General features: G+C 38.8%; 1 protein-coding gene across 3 annotated transcripts in view; it reads left to right on the top strand.

Moving 5' to 3' along the window:
• ARFGEF1 (ADP ribosylation factor guanine nucleotide exchange factor 1) overlaps window positions 1-12304 on the top strand; it is a 179699-nt gene that overhangs the window by 150144 nt on the left and 17251 nt on the right. For all 3 annotated transcript variants that reach the window (XM_030553237.1, XM_030553238.1, XM_030553239.1), the window contains 5 exons: window positions 281-411; window positions 2744-2873; window positions 4728-4863; window positions 4950-5088; window positions 9731-9803. In XM_030553237.1, the coding sequence (XP_030409097.1) occupies window positions 281-411; window positions 2744-2873; window positions 4728-4863; window positions 4950-5088; window positions 9731-9803 (609 nt within the window). The remainder of the gene's footprint in view (window positions 1-280; window positions 412-2743; window positions 2874-4727; window positions 4864-4949; window positions 5089-9730; window positions 9804-12304) is intronic.

Here is a 12304-nt window from a genome sequence, read left to right as displayed (position 1 = left end):
TTTTAAAAAATGTTTAGTTTATCTTGACCACAATGTATCTCCTAAGGTAGATTTTATTGCCATATTTTGTGGTATCATTTACAAACCTTAATACCAAATTGTAAAATACTGAATATAATTTTTCTAATATAATATCCATAACGGTACTTAAATTGTGCTTTATATAATACATTTACTCTAATATTATCTTAGTACTTCTACCTTCCACCAAAATAGAAAGTTTATAACTTGTAAATGATACTATGCTTCTGCTACATTAATCCTATATTTGCTTCTCAAGGCTTTCAAGGAATACACAAGTGATGATATGAATGTAGCTCCTGAAGACAGGGTGTGGGTGAGAGGATGGTTCCCAATTCTCTTTGAGTTATCCTGTATCATCAATAGATGCAAATTAGATGTAAGAACCAGGTAACAATCAGTATTTGTAATTTAAATTTTCAAGTGGTTTGTTTTTCTTGTTTATGAGCCTTTAAAAATTTTTAAAAACAGGTGGAGGTAATTGTCTGTTGGCAAACATAACGGATTTGACTAAAATTGGTAACTTACATATTGGATTTAATTGCTATCACTTTGGGAGGATAGGCAAGTGCTATAAATACATTTTAAACATGCTGAAACATTAATTTAAAAAAAATCTTTTGTTTTTTCTCTGAAGAAACTTTTGACTTAAGTTAGCTTTGTTACTTAAGTTGATGAAGATCCATTGAACATGGATACATGCTTTTAGAAATATCATACAACAGGTGAAATACTTGACATTATGATATGGGCTTCTCTTGTATGTCTTGTTTCTCTCTTAAAGTCTGTGATAGTCAAACCCAGTGCTGTTTTTAGTGCCTGTTCAGTAAAAGTAAAACAGTAACTTTCCCTCCTTATGATAGAGGTTGTAAATTAGTCAGAATCATTCAGTTTTAATTTTGACACAGTAGGCCAACTGTGTAAACAACCAGTATGCCCTAAACTCTTGTTAAAATAGGAAATTAGGTTAATATGTCTTCCAAATATGTTTTTTCCCCTGGCAGTTTTACACACTATTTTGTTGTTGTTAAACAAATGTGAACAAATAGTGTAATAACCAGATTTAATATTTATAGAAAATTATGACAAAATCCTATAGGATTCCTTTGTGGTTTCTGTTGAATACTTGAATTTGCATATTTTCTTTGAGTATTTGCAAATTATGTTCAAGCCAGAGCAGATATTGTAATAGAGTCTGCAAATTAGTAATTGATTGCAGAAAGAGATTGAAAGGGAGAAGTTATACCGTACTTTCCCACACTATTCTATTACTATTACTATTCTGTAATGTGTGTTTTTTTAATTGAAAATTTTAATGATGTATATGAAATGTTTGGATTTCCTTTTTCATAAAGGAAGTGTGTTTACAGTGTGTCAAATAATGAGATAGAAAAGTAAACTATATTTTAGATTTTTGAGGTTAATTCTTCAATGTCACTAACAGGAAACAACTCAGATTCAAATGTATCAAAAAGTATATTAGAATTCCAGTAACTGTAACAAACAACTTATACAAATGTATTTGGCAATTTATAATTCTATATACCTGTGATAAAGACTGGGAAGGACAACTGTAAAGCCAAATTTAGGCCCAGCCCTAAAAATCAAGAAGTGTTGAAAGAGATACATGTATGTTTACTTGAAGGGCTCATTATTGGGATACATTTAATTTTAATGTTTAATTTTTATTGTTCAGAATGTAAAATAGATGAAAGGAAGAGGGTTTGTAAATGAGTTGCTGCTGTTTGCAGCTAAAAGATGACCTGCACAGGAAGATGGAACTGTATGCAATGTATTGCTTCCATCTAATGTATAAACACCTGGTATTTAAAATAAAGAACGCTTGTTTTTACATTTTAAAGTATCAGAAATGTGAAGGCTTCTTTTCATATTTGTGCTGTATGACTTGTTGGAGGTCAAAGACGTTGACTGGAAATATTCCCAGCCCTTAATTAAAAGGGTGAGAGGTGGTGAATCTTTACTAGATAATTTCTTCTTAACTGTTTCTGGAATATTTTTACATTAAATGTGTTACTAGAAAAGTTTTTTAAAAATCTTAATAAAAATAACTTCCTCTCTCAATTAGATTTCATATGCATGGTGTCTCATGTCACAATATTCCCAGTTCTCTAGACATATCCTTAGTCTTCCTGGGGGGAAAAAAAATGAGACCTGAATTTCTCAGTTAAAAAAATAAGTAGAATCTTTTAAAAACTCTTGTCTGTTCTTACAGAGAATCAAAAAGGGCACAACCCAATTTTTTCCCTTTTACAAGTCACCTTGAATATTTCCTAGGTTCAGCCAGCATTTGGAAAAGCTCACTTTTTTTAAAAGAAAATATACACTGATTTACCTTGTTGGTATCTCCATTCATGATATTTTATTGTAAATTCTGACAAGTTACACAAAATTATAAAGAGTTTATTCAGGTGAAATTTGTGCCCTCAGTTTTCTATCCCTTGAAATTCAACTTTAAAATCCTATTCAGTTTGAAGTACTCATGAATGCTTGCTTTATTTTCCAGGTACCACTTCAATTTCTAAAAATATATTTTTTTAACCCGTTGGCTTTACCATTCATTTTTTTAAAAATAAAAACAATGTATAGAATGTGTTTCATGCAGGTTTTGAATATTATCATTAGTGTAGCAGTGCCACATCTGTGGCATGTAGTGTTTCTTTTTATGATTTCTCATACTAGTGTGTTTTTTTTTTAATTGCAGGGGCTTAACAGTAATGTTTGAAATAATGAAAACATATGGCCATACTTATGAAAAACACTGGTGGCAGGATTTGTTTAGGATTGTCTTCAGGATATTTGACAATATGAAACTGCCAGAACAGCAGACAGAGGTAAACAAAAACAAAAACAAAAAAAAAAGGGAGGGGGAGAGAGGTTGAGGGGGAGAGATTTTCATAAGATTCACAGCTAGGGGGAATAAATGTTTCTCACACATAAAGCCACACCCATATGTCTTGTGAATCAGAATTTTTCACTTGTTGCTAGAACTATCTTAATTGTATTACTGTTCTGTTGAACGTACTCAGGATCTTTCTTCTTATTTGTATTGTCAACCCCATCTGTATAGTGAAGGCTGATAATTCCATGTACTAGGTTATAATAGTTCCTTATTTTGCGTGTTGGAAGAATGGTTTAGGAATTGGTAATTGCAGGAAGAAAGATCAGACACAAGGGATATGGTTGAACTGGGCAGCAAATTTATTAACTGATGTCATCTGGGAACTATCCATCAGTAACCCGTTCAGTGCAAGTCATCCTTCCTTTCATAATCTGCTCACCTGGTGAAGGGTATCTGTCACATGTTTCCAACCCATTTCTGGGATCTCACTGCACAGCATGCATATGAAGTTTATAAGGGGCTGGGGGAAAAGAGGTTGACACCTCTCCGTACCAGACTTCAGGAGTTCCTATCCCATTCCTAGTTTCATTAGGGGAAACCTTCCTCTAGCTTCCAATTCCTGTTATCAGGGAACCAGACTCCCTATCAAATGAGTACCTTCACTGGACACCTGCCAAGTTGCAACTTCTAACCTACCCACTAGGTCCCTGAGCTACTGTAGGAAAGGCAAAAAACTCTTCCTATGCTGGCCATTCTGACAGTGAGAATAAAATTTCTTCCCCAATTTTAAAAAGGCAACTCATTCAACATCCACAGCAGTTTCAAAACAACATGTCCACCCCAAACCCCAGGTGTGGGAGCTGTTGTTCTGGGCTGGGAGTGTGGGTTTACTCTCTCCTTTGGTACATGGGAACCAATAAGCTTCCAGTGCAACCCTCAAAGCAGCCAGTCAGCTAGGATGCTGCCCCCAGCAGTAATCCCACCTTTCAAATTCATGAGAAAGCTGAGCTCCCGTGAGCAGGATAAAATGGAAAGATCCTGAAAGAAACCACAGAGCCCACAATATCCCTCCCCCACACCTCTGAGGTAGTGAGGGGTGCCACTTGCTTTTAAAAGCATTAAAGAAAGATCATCTAAGTTCTGGTAATTTAGCGATTGCTTATTTCATACATTTCAGCTGTGCCATATATTTTTTTTTATCCTAAAGTGGCAGATATAATAGGTGATAAATATGGTCAAGATATCAACTACTTTTGGAAAATATGTAGAGTTGATTTGTGAAAGGCCAGATTTTCTTTGTCAAATATTAAGATATAGAAAAGTTAGCTAATAGTGAGTGAGACTAAATTGATATTAGCATTCATCAATGATTTACATAGTCTTTACATTGCTCTCAAATAGCAGCAAAAAGAAAGGGAGTTACTGTATGCTACAGTTGTTATATCAGGTACTCTTCATATTTACATTACTTAATTTCTCCTTGGGATCAGATTTTCATACTTTCTTCGTTTATGCTTTTTAATGCTATCAATGGGTTAGTGAAACTGATGCTCTTAACCTCACAGTAAGCAGGGTAAAAGTGGAGGGACTGATTCTAGACCACCCTATCCTCCATATCCATGCAGCATTACATGTCGTTGTGGATAGTAGTTGCAATTTAGTTTAGGGATAGCAGTAGAGATTAAAAATAGAAATTAGGAAAGAGGTGCAGATGGAACACGTACCCAATAGCTCCCCCACAGATGAACAGGAATTGCCTACAAGTTAAAATAAGACTTTCATGCATTCTTAATAAGATACATTTGAAACTTTACAATAGTACACACCTTGCTATTTTTTCTCCTAGAAAGCTGAATGGATGACAACTACTTGCAATCATGCACTTTATGCAATATGTGATGTATTCACCCAGTATTTAGAAGTACTTAGTGATGTCCTTTTGGATGATATATTTGCACAGCTGTACTGGTGTGTGCAGCAAGGTAAGACTGTACCAAGTTGTATTAGACAATGCTAACATTTTATCCTGTTGAGTGCAAACAAACAAATGCACTATTTTCTGTTCCAGACAATGAACAGCTAGCACGATCTGGTACCAACTGTTTGGAGAATGTCGTCATTCTAAATGGTGAAAAGTTTACCCTAGAAATCTGGGATAAAACATGCAACTGCATGCTGGATATCTTCAAAACCACAATCCCCCATGCGTAAGAAAATTCCTCTTTTTACTGTAAAATTTGTATTTGCTATTCGTTTTAGAAGATAATTTGGATAAGGGCTCCATGGTTTGAAATCAATTTCATTTTCTCTGGGTGACCAAAAAGTTAGGATGTTATATTTAATGTTTTTAATATTTTGTTTGCTTATTTGTCAACAGAAGACTAAAAATAAATGGTCTTTTAGAACAGGAAATTGATTCAGAATAACAAGGGTATTCAGTGTACCTTTTCTACATATTGTAAATGTTAATCAACTGTTTTTTAAAAAACCTTTGAAATATAACATGGGAGGTTTTTTAACAGGAATTATTGAGGTCTAATCAAATTTTTAAAATTACAGCTTCACTGAGGAAGAATTGTATCTCCTGGTTTTATTTGCTTCTTCTCTTAGTCTTATTTATTGGTCAGTGGGCCTTTCAGTTTTTTAAGTACACATGAAATAATCTAACAGGAGTTTTGCTATAAAATATGCCAAGTGAGATGTATTAGAGTAAGCTTCTTAATTTGTCAGGGAAGCCATATAGTTGGTTCATCATCTTCACACTTGCCCAGTTTTAATCTGTTTACTTAAAAACACCCTATCAAAGCATCAGATTGTGGCTGGTGGTGAAATGATGTGGATATCTGTTTGCTGAAGGCTGGAACAAAGCTACCACCGTGTTTTTTGTTGGTGTGACCGAGTGTGACATTTGAACCCATGTTGCCAGATGTGAAAAGCCAAACACACTAACCCATTGTGTCAGCTACCGTGTACATTTTTAATATGAACTTGTGCTAGCAGAACGTGTTAAGTCTTCATTTCACCAAAGTACCAAGCCCCTTCACCGTTCTGTGCATTCATACAATCAGACATCGGCAGCTCCATAACAATTTCTGTTGTGGACATCTTACGATGGTTCTTTTGCATTGTCTACTAAGCACCTGCTTTTAAGACGTGCATAATGCTTCACAGTTTCCCTTTTGCTGACATTTATGGTATTTTGCTTCTCAGGCTGGACCCATTTTCCACGAATGTTGTGATTTTTCTATCACATTTTCCATATGTTTGTTCTCTTTTTCCTGTGTGTCTTCTGTCAGAGTTTCCTCAGGTTTTCATTTTGTTTCTTCTTGAGCTTTATAGATTGAAATTTTTGTATTATCACAAGCATCCCTCTGGTCTCATTTATAGTCTGTGGGAGATATGCAGTCTTCCCAGTGAAACATCATCTGTTTTATCAGGGTTTTTACATACAGTCTTCTGATCAGTATGTCATCTGCCTCATCTTCCAGGGCATATGAGGACATTTACTTGGTACCCATCACTGTTACTGACAACCCTGATGCAACATGAAACTGCCCAAAATGACCTGTTCATTTTAGCCATGTCTTCTCAGCAAAATTTAAGACTTTCTAGAAGGGTTAGTGGAAATACTGACTCCATTTCTTTCAAAAATGAACTTCTCTTTGCATACTCCTTGTTTTCATCCTGTTTTTCTGCTGTTTCTGTTCCCTTAAACTATTTTATTTTCCTCCCTCCGTGCGTGTGGCTTCCATCCTCTTCCAATGGGAGCTGGGCCTTTGTGCTATAGCTCTCTTGTGACCTGCAGTGCAGTTTCTCTGTAGAGTCTCCTCTTCATGGAGTTCATATTATTGTCCTATCTTTTTGTGTCTCTCCTCTTTGGGCTGGGGCTTTTCCTGCCCTTACAGCTGTACAAAGAGCCTCAGCTCTCTCCTCTTTCTATTCTACAGTGCAGCCCTGACAACACAGTTTGTTCTGAATGCTGCTCCAGTGCTTGGGGATGAGGAAAACAACCCCTCCTTGCTCTGAGTAACTTCACGTACTCTTTCTTCCTTTCTCCTTGTTCCGACACTGTTTGTTGAAGTGCAGGCAGAAGCAAAGAGCGCAGAGGAATATATGGTTGCATCAAGGACAAGGGCTTTATTACTAGTAGCGTGGAAGTGGTTAGTTAATAAATTAGCATTTATTCCAGGTGTCATGACTTCAGTATTAACTCTAGGTGCCTTCCAGCATACGAACTGGCTGCATTTGACCCAATGCCTTAAAAATAAGGGTATGACTAAAATGCAAGTGAAGGTGTGATTGCAACTCAGACAGGTACCTTTTAATCTTGCTATCTCAACTAAAACTAGCAGTGAAGAAGCCCACCCAGGCCCTTTGAGTACATAGTCATGTTGCTAGTCGGCACTGAAGTTGTGCTGCTGTAATTTCACTGCTAGTTTTAGCCATGTTAGCTGGATTAGAGCTAGGGAGAGTGTGCCTACCCAAGCTGCAGTTATGTCTTGGATTCAGTCGAAACGTACCCTAAGACCCTGTATTCTGTTGTTAACCTTTGAACCAGCCAGCACTTTACCTCACACTATTTTTAATATTGGCAACTCAGTAAACCTGTTTGTATGTTGTATTTTATATCCCTCTAAGTGTGAGAAACATTGTGATTGCTTCAAAAGTTGTTCAATACGCGAGTCTTCATACATAGTACTGGAATCTGCCAGTGCTGCCAGGCTCTCTTTGTCTATGTCTGTATTTGGAGCTGTGCGTGATATTCCCAGCTAGGCTAGACATACTCACGCTAGCTCTCATCGAGCTGCTTTGCTAAAAATAGTAGTGTGGCCATTCTAACATGGGCAGTTGCAAGCAGTGGCACAGGCTAGTCCATCTGAGTACAAACCCTCCCAGACTCTGGACATGGATGTGTGGTGACTAGTCCATGTTGCCGCTTGCCGGTGCCAATGCTACTGTGTCTACATTACTCTTTTTGTATGCTAGCTCAATGAGCGCTAGTGAGAGACTGTCTGCTCGAGCTGGGAATCCCACTGCTAGCTCCAAGTGTAGATGTACTCTTTCTTTTCAAAAGTGATTAAACAATCCTGAAATAATACTTGTCTTTCTTTGAGAAACTCTTTCTTTGCTGAGGTAACTAAAATAATTACTTATCACTTTTGTGAAGAATCATGTGGGTAGCCTGGCATGCTTGCAAAGTCATTGAGTTATTAATTCTTCAATATCTCAATTGCTTTTGCAGAAATCCATTGCCCTACCTTTGCTCCTGTACTTATGCAACATGGTGACAATAGAAAAATCCTGCCGTGAGCCCCACCAGGCATGTGCACACACTTCTAAGTATGTCACAGGCATCAGAGTCTGGTGCCCTGGATGGAAGTCATCTTTGTTACAAATCAGAAGAAATAATACAATCTGTACAATTTATAATGTTGTTTTAGCTGAAGCCATACCCTCAGGTGTGCCAAAGCAGAGTTTGGCATAGCTGAGATTGATAGAGGCAAAATTGCCCCTCCTCTTATCCTGGTACTGGCCAGGAGCTGGGAACTAGCTCCTAGCAAAAATTGGAACAGTCTAACTCAGGGGTAGGCAACCTATGGCACGGGTGCCAAAGGTGGCACGCGAGCTGATTTTCAGTGGCATTCACACTGCCTGGGTCCTGGTCACTGGTCCAGGGGGCTCTGCATTTTATTTAATTTTAAATGAAGCTTCTTAAACATTTTAAAAACCTTATTTACTTTACATACAACAATAGTTTAGTTATATATTATAGACTTATAGAAAGAGACCTTCTAAGAATGTTAAAATGCATTACTGGCATGCGAAACCTTAAATTAGAGTGAATGAATGAAGACTCAGCACACCACTTCTGAAAGGTTGCCGACCCCTGGTCTAACTTCTGCAGGCACTTAATAGCTCCCTAAGTCCATTATGCCAGTGAGAATTGTTAGAGTGCAGCATGCTCTGGGCCCATTTCCCACCTCCTTTCACAGGTAATGATGATGACTGGGTAGCATAAAACCAACTACATTGGCTTTAGCCATCTCTGTTCCAGAAGGATTCCCAGCTACCCCTTTGTGACAACTTTCTGCCTGCTTTGTGTTGCCTGAAGACTTGTTTGTGACTTGGACTTTTGAGATCTGGGTTCAATTCCAAGCTCTTCCATAGACTTCTTGTCCGTTCTAGTCTTGTCAAATCAATCATTTAATCTCTCTGGATTTTAGTTCCAATTCTATTAAATAAGAAATGTTAGTATACACTTTTCCCACCCTTTATCTGTCTTGCCTATTTAGATAGTAATGCTCTCTGAAGACCTTACAATGTGCATGTACAGCACTGCCACCATGGGGCCCTGATCTCAGTTAGGAAATCCAGGCACTGCTGTAATACAGATAACTCACAAGGGTATTCTTCAGTGTTTGCAAAGTGATTTGACATCTTAAGGTGGAAGTTAAGGAAGTGCAAAGTATTACTGTCGCTTCTGCTCTGTATCGGTTATAAAGTTTACAAATAACACCAGAGGTTTTTTTCTTTTTAAAGCTAAGAACTAAAGTAGCTATAGTTGGAAAAGTGTGAAGTAAACATTTTTGCTTTTATTTCTTGCGTATAATGGAAGCAAATTATATTTCAAAAACAGTATATAAATAATAGATTTCTGGAAGTATCAATTAACAGAGTATATTTTTGCCTCCATTTTTTGTTCATTTTTCATGCCTTTTATCAATTTAATTTCTAACAATACTAGACACAGGGCGACCATTGCATATGAATGTGTGTCTTGTATGTAAGTATCTAAATATGTGATTTGTGTTTCAAAACTGCTGAGTGTGTGCTCTTTGTGTTTTCAAGGCTGTTGACTTGGCGGCCGACAGGTGGAGAGGCTGGACCTGTATCACCATCTGCTGTGAAAGAGAAACAACTGGTATGTTTTGTAAAATGAGTTTTAATTTTTTTTAAAGCTTTCACAGGTTTGCCTTGAATATACATTGTTGTTTGGAACAATTAAAATTTGCTTAGTTTAGATCCAAATTTTGGTGTGGTTTGGTTAGAAATGCTTTTCTAGATAATGTACTTTAAAAAAAATTCAGTTGTCAAGAAAGTGTTTTTTCAGTCTGTTTATGCAGTGCTCATACATTGTGTTGTGCAGAAGTAGGCAACCTATATTCCAGTACATGTGCATATTCCTGATAACCTGCATATATAGTGATGTCCAGGCTCCTTGGACTATAACATTGTTTTGATTTAATTTAAGTGAGTACATTTATCTTTTTAGCTAGGCTAACACAATAAAATCAATCACAGGAATCATTGCACTTCAGTGATTTTTTTTTTTTAGGGTTTCTCTCAGATTGTTTCATAATAAGAATATAAACTTTGATTTAACAATAAATGAAGTTTGTAGCCTATCTAGTCTCATAGCCTTGATGGTATAAACTGACATGCTGCTGTTTCTTTGGATTTGCATATTTATGTGACAAGGGCTTGAGTCCCATTGATTTCAATGGAACAGCTCATGCTTTTTAAATGAAGCACATGGGTAAATCTTCATAGGATGTGGGGGGCCTAGGTCTCTGCATGAGTGAAAAGGTCCATCTATCTGGATGCCATTGCAGGATCAAGGTCCAGAACAGTAACACTAAGGCCTGGTCTACATTACTCGTTTATACGAAATTTAGCAGCATTAAACCGATTTAACCCTGCACCTGTCCACACAACGAAGCCCTTTAAATCGATATAAAGGGCTCTTAAAACCAATTTCTGTACTCCTTCCCGACGAGGGGAGTAGCACTGAAATTGGTATTGCCATGTCGGATCAGGGTTAGTGTGGCTGCAATTCGACGGTATTGGCCTCCGGGCGGTATCCCACAGTACACCATAGTGACCGCTCTGGAAAGCGATCTAAACTCGGATGCACTGGTCAGGTAGACAGGAAAAGCCCCGCGAACTTTTGAATTTCATTTCCTGTTTGTCCAGCATGGAGCGCTGATCAGCACGGGTGGCGATGCAGTCCCAAATCCAAAAAGACCTCTAGCATGGACCGTATGGGAGATACTGGATCTGATCGCTGTATGGGGAGACAAATCTGTTCTATCAGAGCTCTGTTCCAGAAGACAAAATGCCAAAGTATTTGAAAAAATCTCCAGGCTATGATAGACAGAGGCCACAGCAGGGACTCAGCACAGTGCTGTGTGACAAGTGTAATGGAAAGCCAAAGAATCAAATGGACACTCGTGGAGGGAGGGAGGGAGGGGGGACCGAGGACTCGAGCTATCCCACAGTTCTGCAGACTCTGAAAAGCACTTGCGTTCTTGGCTGAGCTCCCAGTGCCTAAAGGGTCAAAACATTGTCACCAGTGGTTCAGGGAATATGTCATCTATTTACCCCCCCTTGCCTCCTTCAAAGAAAAGGGAAAAAAATCATTTCTCGCCTCTTTTCAATGTCACCGTATGTCTACTACATGCTGCTGGTAGATGGGGTGCTGCAGCGCTAAACAGTAACATCCTCTCCCCTCCCCTCCCCTGTGGCAGAGGGTACGATACAATATGACTGATAGCCGTCCTCATCATCATCCTGTGAGTGCTCCTGGCTGGCCTCGGTGAGGTCAGCCAGGGGCGCTTGGGCGCAAAAATGGAAATGACTCCTGGTCCTTCCCTTCTTTAAGCTTTGTGTCCTGCAGATTCAGTCCTGGCAGATGGTGCAATAGGGCTGGTAACCATCCTCATCATAGCAGCTGGAGGCTGAGCTCCTCTCCCCCCACTTTCATGTCTAATGGAGATTCTGGACTATCATAGCAGCGGGAGGCTGCCTCCCCTCATTTTATCTCACTAAAAAGTCAGTATTTCTTATTCCTGCATTCTTTATTACTTCATCACACAAATGGGGGGGTAACTGCCACAGTAGCCCAGGAGGGGTGTGGGAGGAGGGAAACAACGAGTGGGGTTGTTGCAGAGGCACCTCCTAGAATGTCATGCAGCTCCTCATTTCTGTGGGATATCTGGGGCTCTCACCTGGAGCGACTGTGCTCTCTGGTTCTCAGGTAGACTTGCCCCATATTCTAGGGAGGACTGACTCTATTTTTAGACAAAACATAAAGAAGGGAATGACCTGGGAAGTCATTCCCATTTTTGTCCATGCGCCCCCGGCTGACCTCAGCACCCATGACAGCAGCAGACGGTGCAATAGGGCTGGTAACTGTCTCTGCTACCTTGCAAAGGCAAATGAATGCTGCTGTGTAGCACTGCAGTACCGCCTCTGTCAGCAGCATCCAGTACACGTATGGTGACAGTGAAAAAAGGCTAAACGCGCTCCATGGTTGCCATGCTGCCAGGGCAGTCCAGGGGAAAAAGGGCGCGAAATGATTGTCTGCTGTTGCTTTCACGGAAGGACTGAGTGACGACATTTATCCAGAATCACCCGCAACAC

Source organism: Gopherus evgoodei, chromosome 2 (genome assembly GCF_007399415.2).
Source record: "Gopherus evgoodei ecotype Sinaloan lineage chromosome 2, rGopEvg1_v1.p, whole genome shotgun sequence".
In the NCBI taxonomy this organism is placed as follows: Eukaryota; Metazoa; Chordata; order Testudines; family Testudinidae; genus Gopherus; species Gopherus evgoodei.
Note: the sequence above shows the minus strand (reverse complement) of the source record. Positions and strands in the feature narration are given on the sequence as shown.